The sequence below is a fragment of the Mastomys coucha genome, unplaced genomic scaffold, assembly GCF_008632895.1.
Source record: "Mastomys coucha isolate ucsf_1 unplaced genomic scaffold, UCSF_Mcou_1 pScaffold17, whole genome shotgun sequence".
Lineage (NCBI taxonomy): Eukaryota > Metazoa > Chordata > Mammalia > Rodentia > Muridae > Mastomys > Mastomys coucha.
This window is the reverse complement of record NW_022196899.1, coordinates 2,311,498-2,334,945: the sequence shown is the minus strand read 5'-3', so window position 1 is coordinate 2,334,945 and position 23,448 is coordinate 2,311,498. Positions and strand designations below refer to the sequence as shown.

The 23,448-nt window shown below is 36.7% G+C and overlaps 1 protein-coding gene and 1 long non-coding RNA gene across 8 annotated transcripts in view; one reads left to right on the top strand and one right to left on the bottom strand.

Moving 5' to 3' along the window:
- The window catches only part of LOC116094918, a 108,811-nt gene that overhangs the window by 60,427 nt on the left and 24,936 nt on the right, over positions 1-23,448 (bottom strand). The gene's annotated exons all lie outside the window — the stretch shown is intronic.
- On the top strand, positions 296-10,745 carry LOC116094917 (protein FAM104A-like). 6 transcript variants are annotated; one of them, XM_031376305.1, is made up of 3 exons: positions 296-512; positions 745-942; positions 10,234-10,745. In XM_031376305.1, exons 2-3 carry the CDS (start codon positions 812-814, stop codon positions 10,619-10,621), a joined length of 519 nt encoding a protein of 172 aa, XP_031232165.1. In that variant the 5' UTR covers positions 296-512; positions 745-811; the 3' UTR covers positions 10,622-10,745. The 6 variants fall into 6 exon arrangements, with proteins under 6 accessions (XP_031232165.1, XP_031232164.1, XP_031232168.1 ...); XM_031376304.1 differs by having other exon boundaries at positions 296-539; XM_031376308.1 differs by lacking the exon at positions 745-942 and having other exon boundaries at positions 299-512.

The window sequence follows — 23,448 nt, the reverse complement described above, 5'->3', positions numbered from 1 at the left end:
GCCCGTTTGTTTAGCTCCACCAGTCTCTCCCAGTGTCTTTCTACCCCACTCCCTGCACCCTGTCCCCGGCAAGGGCTCCATCAAGAGTGGCCCCTGCTCAGCTGTAAACTGTCCTTCTCTTCTCTGTTCTCTGTTCCACTCTCATCGTCCCATGGATAAAAGCCTCAGTTTTAGCCCACGGAAGTAATAAGGCCTCCTGTAGCCTCTATTGTGACCTCAGAAAACTCGATTCTGATACGTTCTGGGGGGATTCCTTTCTCTGTTAGGAGTTGGACAATATGATCTGGACTGAGATCTAGAACTCAGTGTGTGCTTCCATGAATGAGAGACAGATCGGCTTCGGACTGAGACCTTGAAAACAAACGAGACCGAGATCCAGATGCAGATCTTGAACGAGAAGTGCGAGACTCAGACAAGGATTTGTTTGTTTCTGACATCTTGGAAGAGTTTACACCTTAGCAGAACCAGTGATTTAACTTGAACTGCCTCCGAAAAACACCAGCAGCACCACTGTAACTGAAGCCATAAGTCCCTCTTTGGTTGGTGGTTTAGTCCCTGGGAGCTCTGGGGGATCTGGCTGGTTGTTATGCAAATTATTGTCTATTCAATCTCAGTAGCTTTTAAGCTGTAAAGAGCACAAAAACTGAGGAAATGGTTTTCTAGAGTTTTAAGACATGCCATAAAGAATTTCCTAGGCCCCTGAAGAAAGAGTAGAACAACAACCTATTTATTTTGTCTTCTCAGTTTTCTGTTATGAACACAAACCCATGTAGTAAGGAGCTGTCATGGAGAACCTCATTAATTCCCTCCAATGGCGACTTTGACTCATATCACCCTGTGGCCACTGACTCTCAGAGATTTGTTCCTTCATCTCAGGATCCAGGGCAAGCTATGCAGTCAAGACTTGGTTCCTGGTCAAGTGTTCTTGTCTCGAGCAAGAAGGTAGATCGTATAACAAAAGTTATAGGTTATGATGGGGAATGTCATCAAGTAGTGTTCTCATTCTAAATCCTTAACCTATCTTAGCTGAAGGTCAGGTCCAGTCTGTAACAGAAATCTCTAGTTTGAGGGTCGGGATCCTCAGGACTCTTCAGCTACAAGACTAATCAAGGTGGTGTCTCTTTAGATGTACAGAGACGAGAATTGCTCCTCTTAACCTCTCCTCATATACTGATCAGTGAGCATTATGGAGTTCTAGAACTGTGTCTGCTTATCTTGAGTGAGAGTGATGTTACCAGGTTGTGGTTATCCTTGCAGCTTAGATGGACTGGTGATCCTGATTGTGATATTTTTAGAAACAGTGGTATCCACATGGGGATTCCCCTTCTAGATCGGATAATGGGGAGAAGGATTTGTAAGTGTGGGACTGGGAGGAGAGGAGGGATGGGGGATCATAATCATGATGTAAATGAATAAATAAATAAATAAAAATAGATAGGTAGATAGATAAATACATAGGTAATAGATAGCAACATAGAAAAAGGACTTCAAATTTTATAGGAAGAAAATATATGAGACATCTATCATATATCATTCAGATAAAATTTATAATCAAATACTGGATTGCCATGGTCATTATAAAAAGGTTTTAAGTTCCTTAATCACAAAAAATAAATATGTGAGAGAATTACACTTAATTAGTTTGATGGAGTCATTATTCCAGCTAGATATATTTTAAAACATACTACTTCACAGAGAATATATTCAGTTTTATTGAAGAAAGAAAATTGACCAAATCTGTTGTACCATTGTTTCTGTAGACCCCCAAATCATTGGATAAATTATCATTATTTCATGCTCAATGCTAATCGACTAACCAACACTTTAAACAAGAATAGAAATTAATATAGACATCATGAATAATTTGTATGTTCAAAAATACAACTTACGTGAAATGGAAATGGTTTCTAAAATTCTTTTTTTAAAAAATAATTATTCAATAGTTTCACAGGTTTTTGTAAATCATAATGAAAAACTAACTTCCAAGGAGAATGATATTCTCAAAAATAATTTACCAACAAATTCAATGTATATTTTTGAATCTCATGGAAACTCTTCTAGAGATGATGAAACATTGAAAAAGCTTGATACCCGGGTCCCACCAAGAGAGAGCTGGTCTCCCAGGAGTGCTGACATACCTGTAAGCAAAGGTGAAACCACCACCTCTGCTCCAAGGGACCCGCGCGGAGCCTCCATGATACAGGAACCAAGGAGCTGCCTGGGAAAGAATCATTCTGGTTTCCTTCTGTGCCTGGAGTGGACCCTGTACCACAGCTCCCTGTAGCCAGATTCTGCCAGGAGAAAGCTGGTGTCTGAAGATTGCTGACGCACCTGAGAGCATAAATGAGATCACCACTTCTGCTCAAATTCCTGGCCCAAGAGGAACTCGCCAGAGCCATCAGGACACAGAACCAAGGAACAGCCAGGATTGGATCCTTCCAGGTTTTCCAGCTGCACCTCAGAGCTCACCCTGTACCAAAGCTCTCCATAACCAAATTCCTCCTGGAGAGAACTGGTCTCCCAGGAGTGCTCACAAACAGGCTTGCAGGAGGGATGATCCACAATCAGAGACAGGAAGACCAACTAACATCAGAGATAACCAGATGGGGAGAGGCAAGGGCAAGAACATAAGCAACAGAAACCAAGGCTACTTGATATCAGCAGAACCCAGTTCTGCTACCAGAAAAGCAAAACTATGATTTAAAATCACATTTCATGATGATGATAGAGGACTGTAAGTAGGACATGACTAACTCCCCTAAAGAAAACAGGAGAACACAGGTAGAAACCCTTAAAGAGGAAACATAATAATCCTTTAAAGAATTACAGGGAAACACAACCAAACAGGTGAAGGAATTGAACAAAACCATCCATGATCTAAAAAAGGAAATAGAAACAATAAAGAAATTACAAAGGGAGACAACCCTGGAGATAGAAAACCTATGAAAGAGATCAGGAGTCAACAGAATACAAGAAATAGAGAATCTCAGGTGCACAAGATACCATAGAAACCATTGACACAACAGTCAAAAAAAAAAAAAAGGCAAAATGTAAAAAGCTCCTAACCCAAAACATCCAGGAAATCCAGGACACAATGAGAAGGCCAAACCTAAGAATAATAGGTATAGAAGAGAGTAAAGATTCCCAATTTAAAGGGCCAGTAAATATCTTCAATAAAATTATAGAAGAGATAGGATCAGAGATGAGGAGGACACAACATCTGCCCCCAAACTGGAAGTAATTGGGACCAGCGGGACCCAGGCACCCAGGAACTCTGCCCCACCAGTGGCACAGGTTCCTTTTGGTCTGAGCTGATGCCCTGTGCAGACCTTGGGTGCAAACTCTGCAGCTACTCACACAACACACAGAGGAAGGTCTAACACTCCCAGGATCACAGGATCAGAAGAGAGAAGGACAGAACATCTGCTGCAACACCAGAAGTAACTGGGACCAGTGAGACAGAGGCACCTAGGAATTCCACCTGACCAGCAGCACGATCATCTTATAAGATCACCAGAGGCTAAATCTGGTCTAAAATATCAACAAAAACAGTGGAAAGCACACACACACATGGAAGCTGAACAACGCTCTTCTCAATGAACAACATTCTTCTCAATGAACAACAACTTGGCCAAGGAAGAAATAAAGAAAAAAAGTTAAAGGCTTTTTAGAATTTAATGAAAATGAAGACATATCATTCCAAAACTTATGGCACACAATGAAAGCAGTGCTAAGAGGAAAACTCATAGCTCTGAGTGCCTCCAAAAAGAAACTGAAGAGAACTTACACTAGCAGCTTAGCAGCACACCTGAAAAATCTATAACAAAAAGAAGCAAATACACCCAAGAGGAGTAGATGGCAGGAAGTAATCAAACTCAGGGCTGAAATCAACCAAATAGAAATGAAAAAACTACACAAACAATCAACAAAACCAGGAGCTGGTTCTTTGAGAATATCAACAACACAAATTAACCCTTAACCAGACTAACCAGAGGGCATAGAGACAGTATCCAAATTAAGAAAATCAGAAATGAAAAGGGAGACATAACAACAAAATATATCTTAAAATAATTATTCTGTTTGTTGAATATTAATAGTTGAAAATATTAAAATCATGTTGTACAAACATCATGAACTCCTTATTGATAATTTTTCTCACTGTCCTTGAAATTAGCATTTTCTTAAAGTTTAACTTGAAAAAGTTTTTACTATTTTGAAATTTTGAAAATATATTTACTGATGAAATAATTTATCTCCTAGAAACACTGATAATCATTTTTAAGTAAACAGATTGTTAGACAAAATAAACAGATATATAGTGTAATTTCAATACTTTTCCATTATGTCAAGTGGTATCATATAAGGACTTTTGAATATAATGCTTAATGATTCATTTTTAATATTTTATGCTCTTTTACAATGTTTAATTCACAAATAATATTGTGTATATTTTGAAATAATTAATATTCAACAGTAGATACAGGATCCTCAGCTTTTGATAGTATTAAATATTCATTAATGGTACTTTTAGGGTATGAAATGGCATAAATATAAAAGTTAAAGAAATTTTTATGTATTATTTGATTCTCAAAATACTAAATATAATTTATATATTTGATGTAAAAAATAAAACTAAATAAATCCAATGCTATTTAAAAAAACAAACAAATAAAAAACTATAGATAAAAACTTTCCTAACCTAAAGAAAGACATGCCCATAAACTTAAAGGAAGCCTCCAAATAGATTAGACCAGAAAAGAAATTCCTCCTGTCACTTAATAGTCAAAATACCAAATGCACAAGACAAAAAAAGAATATTAAAAGCAGTAAGGGGAAAAAGTCAAGTAACACATAAAGGCAGACCTATCAGAATTACATCAGAATTCTCAACAAAATTATGAAAGCTAGAAGATGTCATACAGACCCTAAGAGAACACACATGCCGGCCCAGGTTACTATACCCAGCAAAACTCTCAATTACCATACATGAAGAAACCAAGATATTCCATGACAAAAACAAATTTACACAATATCTTTCCACAAATCCAGTCCTACAAATGATAATGGATGTAAAAGTCCAATAAATTAGGGAAATTACAACCTAGAAAAAGCAATAAAGTATTCTTTTTTAACAAATCCAAAAGAAGATAGCCACACAAACATAATTCTACCTCTAACAACAACAACAACAACAACAACAAAACCCCAAAAACAAAAACAGAAGCAAAAATCACTATTCTTTAATATCTCTTAACATCAATGGATTCAATTCCACAATAAATAGACATAGACTAACAAACTGGACAGGTAATCAGGACCCAGAATTTTGCTACATACAGGAAATGCAACTCAGTGACAAAGACAGACACTAAGAGTAAAAGGCTGGAAAAAAAATTTCCAAACAAATGATCCCAAGAAACAAATGGGAGTAGCCATTCTAATACCAAATAAAATTGACTTTCAACCAAAAGTTATCAAAAAAGATAAGGAAGGAAAGTTCATACTAATCAAAGGAAAAAAAATCTACCAAAATGAGCTCTCCATTCTAAACATCTAAGCTCCAAATACAAGAACACCCACATTCATAAAAGAAACTTTACTAAAGCTGAAAGCACACATTGTACATTATACAATAATAGTGAGAGACCTCAACACCACACTCTCAACAATGGACACATAATGGAAACAGAAACTAAAGACATGTGAAACTACAGACAGTGAAACTAACAGACATTATGAACCAAATGGATTTAACAGATATCTGTAGGACATTTAATCCTAGAACAAAAGAATATAAGTTCTTCTCAGCACCTCATGGTACCTTCTTCAAAACTGACCATATAATTGGGCACAAAACAAGCCTCAACAGATACAAGAAGGTTGAAATAATTCCATGCATACTAAAAGATCACCAAGGACTAAGACTGATCCTCAGTAACAACAAAAATAATGGAAAGTCCATATACATGTGGCAATTGAATAAAGCTCTACTCAATGATAACTTGGTCAAAGAAGAAATAAAGAATAAAATTAAAGATGTTTGGAATTTAATGAAAATGAAGACATATTATTCCAAACTTATGATACACAATGAAAGCAGTGTTAAGAGGAAAACTCATAGCTCTGAGTGCCTCCAAAAAGAAACTGAAGAAAACTTACACTAGCAGCTTAACATCATACCTGAAAGCTCTAGAACAAAAAGAAGCAAATACACCCAAGAGGTGTAGAAGGCAAGAAATAATCAATCTCAGGGCTGAAATCAACCAAATAGAAACAAAACAAACTATACAAAGAATTAACAAAACAATGAGCTGGTTCTTTGAGAAAATCAGCAAGACAGATAAATCCTTATCCAGACTAACCAGATGGCACAGAGACAATATCCAAATTAAGAAAATCAGAACTGAAAAGAGAGGCATAACAACAGAAACTGAGGAAATCCAGAAAACCATCAGATCCTACTACAAAAGCTTATAGTCAACAAAACTGGAAAGTCTGGATGAATTGGACAATTTTCTAGACAGATACCAGGTACCAAAGTTAAATCAGTATGACATAAACAATCTAAACAGTCCCATAACACCTAGAGAAATAGCTGCAGTCATTAAATGTCTCCCATCTAAAAATATCCCAGGACCAAATTGTTTTAGTGCAGAATTCTACCAGGCCTTCAAAGAAGACCTAATATCAATTTCTTCAAACTATTCCACAAAATAGAAGCAGAAGGCACATTACCCAATTCATTCTATGAAGCCACAATTACTCTGATACCTAAACCAAACAAAGACCCAAGGAGAGAAAACTTCAGACCAATTTCCCCATATAAATATTGATGTAAATTACTCAATAAAATTCTGGCAAACTGAATCCAAGAACACATCAAAACAATCATCATTCATGGTCAAGTAGGCTTTATCCCAGGAATGCAGTGATGGTTCAATATGCAGAAATCCATCAATATAATCCACTATATAAACAAACTCAAAGGAAGAAAACCACATGATCATTTCATAGATGGTGAGAAAGTGTTTGACAAAATTCAACACCCCTTCATGTTAAAAGTCTTGGAAAGATCAGGAATTCAAGGCCCATACCTAAACACAGTAAAAGCAATATGGAGCAATTCATTTGCCACCACCATTCTAAATGAAGAGAAAGTTGAAGCAATCTCACTAAAATCAGGGACTAGACAAGGTTGTCCACTCTCTCCCTATTTATTCAATATAGTACTTGATGTTCTAAAGAGAAATTAAATGACAGAGAGAGGTCAATGGGATACAAATTGGAAAGGAAGAAGTCAAAATTTCATCCTTTTACTCTGAGATAGTGACTTTGTTATTGAGGTGTGTTTCCTGTATGCAACAAAATGTTGGATCTTGTTTGCGTATCCAGTTTGTTAGCTTATGTCTTTTTATTGGTAGTTGAATCCATTAATATTGAGTGATATTAAAGAGAGATGGCTGTTGGTTCCTGATATTTGTGTTTTTCTAGGTGGCTTTATGTGCTTGTGGCTCTCTGCTTTTGACTTTGTTATGAGATGCTTAATATCTTGTCCTTTCTTTGGTGAAGGTATCTTCCTTGTGTTAAAGTTTTCCTTCCAGGATCCTCTATAGTGGTAGGTTGGTAGATAGATACTGTTTGTATTTGGTTTTGTCCTAGAATATTTTGGATGGAAAAAGGTCTTCCAAGCCAATGGTCCCAGGAAAAAAGCAGGAATTGCCATCCTAATATCCAATAAAATAGACTTTCAACCAAAAATTATCAATTGTGATGAAGGATACTTCGTAACCATCTACCAAGTGGAAAATCTACCAAGACAAAGTCTCAATTCTGAACATCTATGCCCCACATGCAAGAGCACCCAAATTCATAATAGAAACTTTACTAAAATTCGAAATATACATGGAAACCCACACAATAATAGTGGGAGATTTCAACACTCCATTCTCACCAATGGACAGGTCATTGAAAAAGAAACTAAATAGAGACACAATGAAATTAAGAGAGGTTATGAACCAAATGGATTTAACAGATAACTATAGAACATTTCACCCTAAAACAAAAGAATCCACCTTCTTCTCAGCACCTCATGGTACCTTCTCCAAAATTGAACATATAATTAGTCAAAAACCAACCCTCAATGAATATAAGAAGGTTGAACTAATCCCACCCATCCTATCAGATCACCATGGCCTAAGGCTGGCCTTCAATAACAGGGACAGGCCCAGAATGGGATCCAACTAAAGGGGAGGTCCTAATACTGAGGCTATGGTGCACTCACAAAAAGGGACCTAATTTGACTGCCTTCCGAAAGACCCAAAAAATATCTGAAAGGGTCAGATGCAGATATTTGTACCCAACCAATGAACAGAAGCATCTGACCCCTGTTTTTGAATTAGTAAAGACTGAAAGAAGCTGAGGAGAAGGGTGATTCTGTTGGAGGACCAGTAGTCTCAATTAAATCTGGACCCCTGAGATCTCTCAAACACTGGACCACCAAACAGGCAGCATACACCAGCTGATATGAGGCCCCCAGCACAGGTACAACAGAGAACTTCTGGGTCTGTGTTCATTCAGAGATGATGCACCTAACCTTCAAGAGACTGGAGGCCTCAGGGAGTTTAAAGGTCAGGTGGGGTAGTGGGGTGGTGGCATCCACGTGGAGACAGGCAGTAGGGAAGAGGTATAGGATATGGAGCAGTGGGAGGGTGGATGGAGCTGATGGGGAATAGAATATGGAGTGTAAAAATAAATTAACACAAAAAGGAGTAAGAGGATGATGAGAAAGAGGAAAATGGGAGGAGCAGAGGCAAACAAAATAATGACTATGAGGAGAAAATTGTACAATAATATATATAATTATGAACTAATATAGTGATATAGATCAAGGTAGACACAAAAATTTTAGATAAAATTGTTTCAAATAAAAACACAATGCAAAAATTATACAACGTGGTCTTTTGTTTTCACTCCAGAGAAGAAAGGTTGGTTCAACATACAAATAATAAACATTACATCACACATAAATAGAATCATGCTGAAAATCATGTGAATAAGAATAAACTGGAAATGTAGTTGACTTTATCCTCAGTAAATTATGTAAAAGTAGTCAGCAAAAATTTGAAACTCTCAAAAATATTTGAAACTCTCCTAGGCTACATTTATTAAATTTTGACTGCATAGAAACATTCGGTCATAACTGTTAAAAAATATCTACATTAAATCTCATAATCAATTAAGTCTCCTATCCTTGTTTGAAAGTATAGTTGCAGAGTTCTTCTTGGTCCACCCAATAAAACAGATAAATGTCATTTCAATTCTAAATTTTGAAACAGAAAATTAATGTTGTCAGAATGTTTAAGCAATATGTTCTATGTAAAATACCTGAATATAATTAATTGTCAGATGTATTTTTATATTTGGTGTTGTTCAATCTTCCTAATGCATCAACACTTTAATACAATTGTCCATGTTGTTGTGATCTCAACCATAAATTATTTTCGTTGCTACTTCATGATTGTAATTTTGTTACTGTTTTGAATTGAGAAGCAAATACTTTTAGAGTAGAGCTTTGCCTAAGGGTCATAACCCACCAGCTTAGAACCATCGCACTAAGTGAATTCACCCAGGTTACTATAAAGAAATCAATTTATAACTATCAATTATAGTACTAAACACTATCAATTAACAAGAACTAAGGAAATAGCTGTATCATGTGTTGAGACCGATACACTATTCTAAAATGCTAACCCATGTCCCATTTGATTATTACATCACAGAAAATTGACAATTCCAGAAGATATAATTTCAAGATTAGCAAGTTAATTTTAACCCACATACAGAAATTCAAAGCTTTTAGAAACCACACTATGAAAAATCATTTTCATATTTACAAGACTTGAGTTAAGGACATACTCTGCTGGCAATGTGCTGAGCATGCATAAAATGCCGAGGTCAACTCCCAGAGTGGTGGCATCCTCTGATAACCCTATCACTAGGAATGCAGAGATGTTGGGAGATCTGGGGTTTTCTGTTCCACAAGTGCATCCAAATTAGCTACCTCCAAGTTTAAAAATGTTGACTCAAAAAATAATGTAGAGAATAATGAAGAAAAAAAAAAAACCTCAACATTGACCTCTAGACAGAATATACTTTTGTGCCAGTACACACTGATGTATGAAAGAGTGCGTATGAAAAAGTATTATGACACAATTCTGTTTACTGTCGGCGCAGGGTGGCGCCGAGTCACTCGCCTTCACCAGCTGCCATGAGCGAGCGCCTCTTCCCCAGAAAAAGGAGAAGAAATAGGAATGATGATGACAACCACACTCCTCCCCAGACCAAAAGGAACAGTAGGAACCCCATCTTCCAGGACTCCTGGGACACAGAGTCTTTGAGCAGCGACAGTGGTGGGAGCAGCAGCAGCAGCATCAACAGCCCAGACAGGGCCAATGGGCCAGAGAGCAGCCTGAGCCACATCATCCCTGGATCTTGCCCCAGCATCCCCCAGCCGATGCCTGAGCAGTCTGCACTGTGCCAAGGCCCTTACTTCCACATCAATCAGACCCTGAAGGAGGCTCACTTTCACAGCCTACAGCACCGAGGCCAGCCTCCGACATGATGCTCCGGCAGTTTCTTGCCTTCTGTGAAGGGACAGCACTGTGCACATTGGATTATATCAACTTAATGATTTGTTTTTAAAAGTTGCACACAGAAAAAAAAAATGCCTGTTGGCTTTCAGTCTATATTTGAGTATCGGCTCAGCAGGCAGCTGGTTACTTGGGTTTTTGATGCACTATTGTGATTTCGGAGGGGCTTGGGAGCAATTTTTTTTTTATAGGATTCTTTTAGGGGATTCTTTTGAGAGGGCATCAAATCTACGTCCTGGCAGTGGATGAGGAAATCTCAACTGACCGATCTCCACATGTCAGCTAGATGCTGTACTGTATGTAAAGAGCCTCTTAAAAATGCGGGATCTTATTTTTTTTTTTAATTCAATAAACTAGTAAAGAATATCTAGTTTCCATGAAAAACAAACATACAAAAAAAAAAAAAACTAAGTTTTCTCCCTAAGTATAGGAAGCTTGACTCAGTGTTGCACTGAAGGTAATTGCCGTACTACCTCTTAGTATGTAGATGTCTGTCTATGGAAATGCTCTCCCTTGAAACAGAACAGTAGCCCATTCTAAAGACCATGGAAGTTAAGCGCCTTTCCCAGTTGTGGTCTCCATTTTACATTTGAATTTTGAGGGAGAATGTCACTTCCATATCTATTTTCTTCTAGTCTGTACCCCAAATGCTATAGAGGATATTGTGCAGTTCTCAAAGTCAAGAAATACCTAGTAACTGTTACGAACTTGTGTATTATCAGCTTAACTGCTAGCTCTTTGCAGCCCCCATAACCAAGGCAGTGGTCAGTGCAGACGAAGTGCAAGCTGCCTGATAGAGTGAGGATGTAACTCATGCCTACGGGCACCCCAGTCCTGCCAGGGGGCCCGCATTCTATCATCGGAACTGGAAAGATTGGTGTGGTGTAGAAACACGAGCAGAGGCACCTCTAGGAAAAACAATGCACTAGTATTTATTTAGAGAGCCTGGGCATTGTTCCCATGCTACATGGTCATACTAGAGAGACAGGCAAGCTTGAATAATGAAGGTGCAGGTGAGTCATCTTCCTCGCTTGCAAGCTGTCTGAATAAAGAGCCAGGATTTGCCTTTGGGTCACCTACTCTGGAGAGTGCCGGGGGATGGAGGGGTGACGGGGTGGGAGGATGGGGGTGGGACGACCTGCCATGTAGATGAAGAGGAAGTGCCTTAAGTGTGCACCCATAGCCTCCTGCTTGTCCCCTTCGCTGCATCCCATTCAGAGGCCACACCGCACAGGCAACAGCGCTGAGGAGCGGGGATGGCTCTAGTAAGAAGGATCTGAGAGGGACGACTGGACCAGAGCAGGTTACTATGTGATGCATCTACAGTCTGAAGGAGGCCCATGCCAGGAAGAGAGTGAACATGCAGTGCCTTCCATGGCCTGCTCCTCTGAGGGCCACAGCATGGAAGGGTCAGCCCCGTGACATGGGAACTATTGTCATGAAGCCCAGAATTCAGAAAGTAGGTTTTTTTTTCCCCCTTTCAGGACTGTTCCAGATTTTAAAACCAGATGTTTGCAGAGGACTCAGGATCTAACTGGGTTTGTTGGCAAGGAATGTGGGAAAGGATACTTTACTGGAATTCTAACAGTAAGTCAAACAGTGCTATGAGAAGAGAAGCTATCAAGCACACATGTACATAACACAATCTAGAAATACCCAGGAGGGCTCCCGCAGGCTTCATAGATGGCGTCCTACTGAAACAAAACATGTATTAATAAAAGAGTGCTCGAGGAAGCACGTTTCTTCCCATCTCCCATCCAACGAAAGGCACAGGTGAGACCATCTGAAGATAGGGTCTCCCCATGCTCTGATCACAGTGGCGGGGTGTGTCAATAGTCATCCACCCTACAGAATACAAGAGGCCATCTCTATCATGTACTGAGCGGGCTCCACAGCCTGTGGTCCAGCTCTGGGAATATTTCTATTTTGAGGTTATTTGCTCTAGTCAATTGGCATCCTTCTATGAGCTGCAATTAGTAAAATCTTGTACTCTCTATTGCGCCGCTATTAAAAGCAGACTTAGTGCAAAAAAAAAAAAAAAAAAAAAAAAAAAAAAAAAAAAAAAAGAAAAAGTATTATCTTTTCATTGAATGGTGGTGAGTCATCCAAATATTCACATCCAAATATTCACATCCAAATATTCACAATCCACCATGTATTGTAACTACCTAATTCTCACAAATCATTTCCATATGGGTCATTCATAGAAATAAATGTAACATTTAAAACAATGAAATGCAAATAATAAAAAATAAAATAAAATAAAGCCTGAAATATTTTGAAGAACTTATTGTGTTAATTATTATTATGACTTTATTAACAAAAATGTCTGAAAGTGTACTATATCGAACTTAGAACTTACTTTAATCAAACAAAAATTACAAAAGAGGAAAACATGCCACAGTTAGTAGTTACCTTACATTTAATGATAAAAAGACTCATTTCACACTACATGATGTCTTGTATATTTTGAAAGGCAAAAAGTAAAAAAAGAAAATAAACCAATAAATTGGTCGTTATGGTATTGAGAAAGAATTGCAGAAAATGAACCTTCCCGTTGACAATGGTCACATGGCATGATAGTTACCGCAGCAGCTAGTGAAAGGATGAAACAGTAGCAGAACTATGTGAAATTTCAACTCACAAAGGTGAATCACTGATTGTAAAAAAATGTAAGCAACCAAAACTCAAAAATGTAAAATAGGAACATTCCTACTCACTGTGATAGAGGACCTAGAGCAAAATATACTTATCCTCTGTATTGGAATTGAACAGGTAAATACTTTAAAGAGAATGAGAGAACATATATATTAGAATATTTGTACTCTTGAGAGTAATAAACGAAATAATAACTGGAAATGAACAACAAGGGTAAAGTAGATGAATATTAGAATTTATACGAAGTATACTACAAACCTGAATGCTTATGACAATTCTGCTGTGCAATGAAGAGACAAAGCGGAGAACCCTTGTTACTTGGAGAAAGGTAAATGGATCTCACAGATTTAGTATCTAGGAAATCATGTAGATTCAAAACATAAATGGGTGTGCAGTAAATGCAAAGATGATATTCTATAAGGTTGTCATAACAAAGTATTGTGCTTCGAAAAGTTGCAGAAAGTTGTAGCCATCTGAGATCCTGGAGTTATTCTGGAACTTTGTCTGACTTGTAGTTTCAATGTTTATACAGAACTTGAGCATTGATGATGTGTAATGCTTGGGCATAGAAGTAAGTATAGATTTTGACTTTTCTATATAATGAAACATTTGCAATAAATATTGTAATTGATACACATTGTAGATATCTTTGGATACACACAATTCTGAGCAAAGAACTAATTTAGAATATATAGTGTATACATATATATATATGTGTGTGTGTGAATAAACACATATGTATATGTGTGTACATATATATTCTAAATTACATATAAATAAATTTGTGTGTTTATTCATACAATGCTTTTAGTTTATAATTTTAATGAATATTTCTATTTGTTATTACATCAATACTCAGAAATACTTTTTACTTAGAAATCCCCTAGGTGTTAGATATGATCAAGATGTACATATAAAATATAATGCCCTTGGATATAGTTCAGTGACAGTGTCCATAAAGCTGTGAATTTGATTTCCATAACTGCGTTAAAAGCATTGGGATGAGCTATACACTTAGGATTTACATCCCAAATTCTCTCCTGTTGGTGTCTATCCATCCTACAAAAAGTGACAATTGTTCTCAAGAATAAATTACTCAATGCAACCTTAACTACATATCAATATATCATAGATAGGTATTTAGCATCACATTTTAAAAGATGACATTAAGTAAATAAGAATCTCAATTATGTATTCTTAAAATGTTTGTGGACCCAAAAGCCCACAATTCAGTGTATTTGTATGATAATATTGTTCATGATACTACACATGTAAAAAATATACTTTGGTTATATGGCATTATGTCCATGGGCAGCAGAGAGATGAATCAATGATTAATGAAATATTGAACCAGCTTTGGAAAACTACTTGTGGAAATTTAGAGAATAAATTGGAAACAAGTGGTTCCTCAAAGAGATCCGGGTGTATGTGTGTGTGTGTGTGGGGGGGGGGTATTGATTAAGAGGCTGTACAGTGGAAATTTTGATGAGAAGATTAATAGGAATTTATTCAATAGGATTAGAAAGAAGAGAAAGACTCAAAAATACCCCAGCTTCAGATCAATTGGATCTGTTCCTCCGTTTGAAGGAGAGGAAAATAAGAAGTAATATATATTTATGAAGTATATATGCTTTTTATGCCCAGAACTATGCCAGGTGTTTTGCATATGCTATGCCACTTAATCTTCATAATAGCCCTGTGTGATACACATATATATTTCTATTTTACAAATGAAAAAATGTGAAACCCACAGGTTATTTAATTTGCCCAAGGTCATATGGCAAGGAAATGGAGATGCCCTGTTTGAAGCCAGGTGTGTTTGATTCAAAGGTCATGCCCCTTTCACTTCAGAATGAATTCTAATACATCACATAACATCTGAACATTTTGCTGTGGTAGATGGTGATGCCATTAAGAAAAAGAAGAAATTCAGAAAAGAAGCATGATCTGCAATGGACAAGTAAGCATGTTTTCAGATATGTTTGAAATTTGCAAAAAAAATCTTGAGCTGTGCTGTCAATAGAGCAGATCCTGGCTTTACAAAATAAAACAGATGTTTTACTTAAATCATAGTATTCAAACTCAAGTGATACTAAAAATCTACATCCTTATTCACACTATCCACTGTTCAAACACAAACCAGGGTGTGAGTTATAGCCACCACATTAGATAGCAGAGGTAGAGAACACTTCCATTAACAGATCTGTCAAAATAAACCAGGAAATTAGATGCAATGCTCATCAAAATATGAGGTTATAATGTATTAACTATTGAGCAATAATAACTAAGGTGATATCTAACATTCATTTCTCATAAATTCCTTCATTCTCAAACTCTTTGCACAGCTTGGTTTGATCCTTATTCCAGCTCTGTGAAGTCAATGGACTAATTATTGCCTTTTATGATTTGATTTCTAGGCCAGTGGGATGACATAGCAGGTAGTGGTACTTGTTTCCAAGCTTAATGTTCTGACTCTTGAATCCACATATATGAAGGGCAAATTCCTCTCCTATGAGTTATTCTCCAATGTTTCACTCTGCCAGTCATTACATGCACATAGCCAATAAGTGTAATAAAATTTTGAAGTTTTTTATTTCTTGTTTTGTTTTGTTTTGACAACATAATTATATACTTTCTCACTTTCCTTTCCATATTTAATTTTTCTTAAAATGTTCTTACTCTCTGTAATGTTCATATACAATTTCCCATTAATTATTAAATAGACATATATATATAACATGTACATTCCCAAATACATAGATACAACATGCTCAGTCTGAACAATGTCACTTACATGTTCATTTTAAGGGCTGATCATTTGGTGTTGGATAACTAATCCGTGTGCTTTTCTCAGGGAAGGCTATTGCTCCCGCTCTCATCAGTCCTTAGCTACCTGTACTTATTTGTGTATGGTTGAGGCCTTGTAGGGCTTTGATCTATCCACTTTATCATGTCCATTTCTGTCCTTGTTCAACTCATGTATAGGTGGTCATGTTGGTGATCTTTTATGGGTGGAGCTTCTGACATAAAAGAAGACAAAAGAATCCCACAGCAAATTCACTGATCCTCTGGTTCTTACAATAAGTCTCTTGCCTCTTCCTCAAAATTTATTCAGCTTTCGATGCTGGATATATTTGTAAATGTTTCATATAGGACTTTTTTTCTTTTTTTTTTTCATCACAGCATAAGTTGAGATGCCCGCTTACAAAGGAATGAAACAAATGCCATTCCTGCCTATATAGAATGCATATGAATTACAGTACTAGCATGCCATAGTAACCCTAAGAGTACGGTGTTGGTAGTCATACCTTGGCAGTAACCAACAGCTTTCCAATTAGATTTAAGAGCTATTTAACAAGATAGCCATCATTTTGGGGGGGGGGGTGGGATCGGAAACCTAATCAATTATCCAGAGCTAATGAAATCATGGATCTTCAGGAAAACCTGTTCGTGCAACTTTACTAAATGAGCCTAGTCCTTAAGAACATTCTAAAAGTTTGTCTTTATAACTCCAGAACAACTGGGCCTCATCCTCGTAGGTTGAGTTTTTGAGCTTCATAATAATGCATCAGAGATAGCATCAAGTTTCCATCACAAGATGCCTGATCCCAGTCATAACTGTCACTGTGGTGAGGAAAATGAAAGCATATGGTGATTGTAAAAGAAACAGGTTATTACTGAAAGGTTTGAAAAAAAATAGAAAATAACTAAAGAGTAAGTGTGTCTTGATAGGTAAAAAAGAAAAGGAAGACAGGGACACTGGAAATGTGTTGAAGGAAATCTATAAATTAATTCTGTACCAAGAATAAGTATCTAGTGGGTCGCAGCTAATAAGTGAATCGTCCATGTTGATATTAAAGAGATTTCAGTTGTCTGTGAGAATTAGACACCTGAGGAAGTTGATAAGTAAGGACATATCTACATCTCCTTCACCAGGAGTAGGAAAAAGTTATTGACTGGGGGAAATAGGAGGATAAAGAGGCATTTAAGAATATGTATGTATGTATGTATGTATGTGTAACAACGTATGTATGTATACACACACACACACACACATACACTTCTGATTTACCATGTGTATTTATGTGTATATGTGAGTGTGGGTCAGAGGTAACATCATGCCCACATGCCAGAAGATGCTATTTTTCCTTTGAAAAAAGAATGTAAAAGGCTAAAGATTTATACGATCTGAAGAGAAACCAGAGTACAACAATATGAACTACCTAGTACCCTCAGAACTCCTAGGGACTCAACCAACAACCAAGGAGTATACATGGTAGGACTGGTTGTTCTGGCAGCGTGTGTATAGTAGAGGATTGCAAAGTCAGTCATCAGTGGTAGGAGAGGCCCTTGGTCCTGTGAAGGTTCTGTGCCCAGTGTAGGGGATGCCAGGGCCAGTAAGTGGGAGAGGGTAGGGTGACAAGCAGGGGGAGAGGGGAGGCAACAGGAGTTTGTTCTTGTTGTTTTTGTTTGTTTGCTTGTTGTTTGTTTGTTTGTTCCTGGGAGGGGAAACTGGGAAAAGAAAAATCACATGGCATGTAAATAAAGAAAATATCTCATAAAAAAAGAAAAGAAAAAAGAATATATTTATGCATGAAAATCTTTGAAGTTCATAGTAAGAAGGATAAGTCTATGAAAGTGGGACTGGATAAGAAATTATGCAGGGTTCATAAGATTAAAAGTGAAAAAGATCACCACATTATGAACAGAAAAAACTTTTTCTATGGAAATGAAGAGGAAATAGTAAATGAAAATGTGTATGTATTTGGTTCTGTCTTTCATGAGAATTATTTCCAAAGGACTTCCATATATGGGAGATGCTGTGGCTCCTCTCACATTAGTAGTCTTGCCTAAGCAAGCTTCCTTGTCACTTTTCAAACCTTCACAGGTGTAGTTGTCCAAAGCAGAATTAAAAGAATGAGTACTGCCATGTTCTGGGTTACGTTTACAAACTGCAGTTCATTGCTAACTCACCTTGTCTTTTTTAGATATTTATCTGCTTGATTAAACACAGATATAGGCACACACATTATCACTAACAATTTAAGTTTAGTGTCTGAGTTAAATGATATTCACCAATTAGTATTAAGTTAACCCAATTGAGAGACTTGAATATTATCATGGAAAAATACTTTCTTAATATGCATAAATTGCAGCTAATTTATGTCACTTTAATGAGAGCAAATAATAGCCAAGTTTAAGTCCTTCTAGCAAAGGAACTTGACAGTAGCAATGGGCTAGATGTGGATAATGAGGCAATTGAAGAATCCTGGCTAAAGATGTAGGGCCATCAGTATCAGACTGAAGGGTTTAGTTGTGTGTTGTCCACCATCTTAGTAAAAGGGTGAACTTTCCCATTGGAAGCGACAGTATTTGGAGCCTCTTTGATTTCAAAGCTATGATTATGTAGCATTAGAATAAATTACAAATCATTGACAAATATTTTTAACTTTAAAAATATGTTTTGAAATATAATTATATTATATTTTCCTTCCCCCAGTCCCTTCTAGGTATTCCTCCAATATACTCTCAAGTTGGTAGCCTCATTTGTTTTAAAAATATTGTTACACACAAATACCAATGACAGTCATATACACATGCATACATGTTATGTGTAAATGTGTGTGTATCTGTGCATGTCTGTGTGAATTCATGTGTGTGTGTGTGTGTGTGTGTGTGTGTGTGTGTGTGTATTTCTGTGTGTTTGAAGAGAAGGGAAATCATTTCTTTTACAGAAATCCTAGCCAACATTCTTGGTTTACTGATACAAATATTAGAAAGGAATCTACTACTGCCACTTTGCTAGTCTAGCATAATTGATCACTACATTCTAAAGCTCATACTTATGCCCATCGATAAGTGTAGTTATCACTTCTAATAAGAAACCTCCTTTTATAGAAAAGAGAGTTCATGACAAAAAACTAAGTGGATGTAATGTAGAGATTAGTGGGTAGACAGATCCTGGAGAGCTTAGGTCCAATGATTATATCTACATCATTGAGGTGACATCTTCTGGGAAGTGTTTTCTGAGAGCACAAAGAGGCTGTGCTCCAGAGATAGCCAAGGTTGTACCTTGTGCTGCAGCAGGACTTGGTAACATGTAAGAGTCACCCAGGTGGTACTGGTTTTGACAGCATGAAGGGGTCATGAAGAACAGCTGAGGCTCGACACAGTGAAGGCCATTAGTGAAGGTGCAACCTTAGTTTGCAATTGATGGCCCAGAACCGAAAGCCTAGTTACAGCAGTGTTTTGGGAATGCCAGTACCAGACAATGACCACCAAGGACAGCAGCAGCAGTGGAGTACAGGAGTCTGGAGCCCAGAAGATAAGCTGTGTGTGCAAAGGACAGAGCTGGAGAAGTGACTGGTTAAGCCCTTAGAAGAGCCCAGAAGATTGTGAGTTGGATCCCAGACATTGGTTTTGCTTTTGATTGTGACTGTGCCCTGATATTTTTCCCTCTTGAAGGAAGAACGTATTTTAGTGGAGACCACAGTAAAGAGACTTTGAATTTTAAAAGATATTGGACATTTTAAATTGACTGAACTTTTAATATGTAAAGACTGTGGGACTTTAGATCTTGAGGATGAGTAAGAAAGTAAGGGTTGAGGCTTAATAGTGATGTGTTTGTGTGTCAAGTTGACAAGGGGTCAATTGTACTGGCTGGTTTTGTGTGTCAACTTGACACAGGCTGGAGTTATCACAGAGAAGGGAGTTTCAGTTGGGGATGTGCCTCCATGAAATCCAGCTGTGGGGCATTTTCTCCATTAGTGATCAAGGGGGTAGGGCCCCTTGTGGGTGGTGCCATCCTGGGCTGGAAGTCTTGGGTTCTATAAGAGAGCAGGCTGAGCAAGCCAGGGGAAGAAAGCCAGCAAGGAACATCTCTCCATGGCCTCTGCATCAGCTCCTGCTTCCTGACCTGCTTGAGTTCCAGTCCTGACTTCCTCTAGTGATCAACAGCCATGTGGAAGTGTAAGCTGAATAAATCCTTTCCTCCCCAACTTGCTTCATGGTCATGATGTTTGTGCAGGAATAGAAACCCTGACTAAGACAAATTGGTGAAAAAGTCTTTTCACTCAGTGAAAATGACAAGAAATCTGATGAATGTTTAAAAAGTATGAGATGTTGGCATTAACTAAATTAATTTTTAAACAGTGATTTTAAAAGACCCCTGAAGGGAGACCCTCACTCAAGTCTTGGGAAGGTACGCACCCAAAGAAACACGAGAGACTGGCTTGATGCAAAAGCAAGAGGCAGCATTTAATGGCGGAGCTCCAGGCCAACTCCCAAACTCTCACAGGAGATGGGAAATCGACCCCGAGGCTCAAAAGCTAGGGGTTTATATAGGAAAAAGGTTCTAGGAGAACAAAGGAATTGGTATGGCTATACATGATTGGCTAATTTAAAAATACATGCAGTCTAAAGTGGGAATTTCTTAAAAAGGCAATGTGTGGTTTTTCTGTGGGTGGTACAGGCCTGAGTCAACAATTTCTTCCTGCTGACCTCAAACCATATCGAAGGGGCCGGATGGGCCATTACTCCGAGCCTGCCAGGCACGTGCCTGCATGCCCGGACATGTCCTTGCTTGCCTAGACATGTTTTTTTCTCTATGTTTATAGTTTTATGTTTTCTTGACCTGTCAGCTCTTATGATATCTAACAACTTGCTTGCTTATTCCCAGGTCTATGTGGGCCAGCTTTCAATGGATTCTTAGGCCCATAACTCTTCTTACTAGTCAGCTCAGGTCCAAGGCTTTAATTAACCCTTTCAATTTATAACAAAGGAATAAGATAAAAGTAAGTTAAAACATTGGTTTTACTCAAATGAAAGGAACATGAAGGAGAAATTAATTCTTACCACTGAAAACAAAATAAAAGGAACCAGTTTTTAACAGAGATTAAGATTTAAAACAAACACAAGAAAAAAATGTGGGAATGAGTCAACCCCTAAGCCATTTGAACTTAATGTGGAGAGAAAATAGAAGATATCAGGAAGAAAAAGAAAGGTATATAAATGAAGTAATTGATTTTTCTAATCTGAATATACACATTATTCCAGAAAGATACTATGTAGAATGATACAGAATTGATTTTAAAATGGAGCAATGATTTTCCTAATCTGATGGACCATGTAAACCACAGATAAACAGTATTAATCAGGACTATCACATCAACACAGCCAGAATGTTGAAATTAAAACAAAGGAAAGAGCATCAAAGGAAACATAGAAAAATAAAGTTAGGAGATGGTATTAAAATAGGATGGAACAAAAATATAAGAATATATTAATACTTTTCTTCCAGAAAAAAGAAAATATTAAAATGTTTTATCTCATGTAGGATAAATGAAAAAAAAACCCAAAGTTTGCAAAAGGGAAAGATTTTTTAATTAAGAAAATTGAAAATGGATTTTAAGATACTATATTAACCCCAAAATTAAGACAATTATTACTGTATGTGTCAAAGTAACCCAAAATGCACAAAAAGTAATATTTTGAATAAAATCAAGTTTTGCAATGCTCTAAAAAAACAGGTGAAATATAGAAGTTTATTAATAATAGCAGATAGCAATTTAGCCAACATTTTTATAACTGTGATATAGATATATTTCAGAAAAAAATCTGAAAGAAAAGAAGCAGACATAAAAAGGACAATTTGTAACAATCTTTCATCCACAAGAAGATATGAATTTCTAAATCTCCAATCAAATTGATCCATAATATATAATACAGAGCCATTGACACATTTGATCTGGAGTACATCTTACTCAGAGCTTGATAGGATGGATGGTTTGTTAAGTAATTATATCAAGAAAACATAATTATAGGTGGCTCAAATTTTATTATGCAAATGATGAACTATTTTAAAGTACACATTTAATATTTATTAAAAATATGGCAGGCAATTTTATATTAGATGTCTTAATACAAAACTCAATATATAATAAAGGATTGTAATCTTATAAAACTTGGAAAATACAGTGACATCATTAAAACACAGAAATTGGGCCCTGAATCTACAGAATTAAACTATAATGAGCATTATAGTTCAATTCTTCATTAAATGTAAATAAATGGTTAATTAAATCCACAATTAAATTAAATTATCTTTAAATCAATAAAATACTTCTGCAATAATTTAAGTATTGGAGGAAAAAATCATAGCTGAAGTTACAAATGTGTTTAAATGGTCAATAATAGCAATAATGTTCAAAGCTGATGTACTATAACTATAACAGGAGTAATGAGGGAGTGGTTGGTATACCTGTGTCTGCATAATTTCTTTTTTTTTTTTGTCTGCATAATTTCTGATCACCACCACAGAGTAGTCACTAGCTCAGGAAAATTCAGACTCTGCCTGTTTTGGAAATTCATTACAGCCAAATGTTTGCAATTCGGTTAATGTTAAAGAACTACAAATCTCAGTTAAAAATTTTAAAAAGTTTAAAAATTACTATTTCAAAAATTACCTACTTCTTGCTCTTTAGCTGACAAGTTACAGAAAAACCTTTGGTCTGTTATTAAGATATATTAATAATTTCATCAGTAAGAATATTGTAATCCATTTTCTTTAATTATATGAATCTTTATAATATTTTTTACTTTTTCTCTTGGTAAACAAATCCTTAAATATTATTAGTATTTGGCCATTTGAAAGGATAGCATGTGATCCATGGCTCTAAAAAGATGAAATATTTTTCTCTACAAAATGTATAGTGGCCGGGCAGAAGTGGAGCTTGCTTTTAATCCCAATGCTTTGTAGGCAGAAGCAGGCAGATTTCTGAGTTAGAGACCAGCCTGGTCTACAGAGTGAGGCCCAGGACAGCCACACAGAGAAACCCTGTCTCAAAAAAACAGAAAAAAAAAATCAAACCAAACCAAACCAAACAAACAGAAATAATGTACAGTGTCAGCCTATTGCCAAGCATTCCTCCAAAGGAGCCTTTACTATACAACCCTCCAACAGTCATTAAGAATCTTTATAATATGTGAAAAAAGTATGTATTCATCTAATATTTGAAAATGTATATGTTTCATGGCTACCAAGTTGAGATTGCTTATTTTTAGTTAAAATTCTATAAATTGGTGTATTTATTTTGGTTTATAAGATTTCAATCAATAGCAACAGTAAATAGAGGAAATTTTA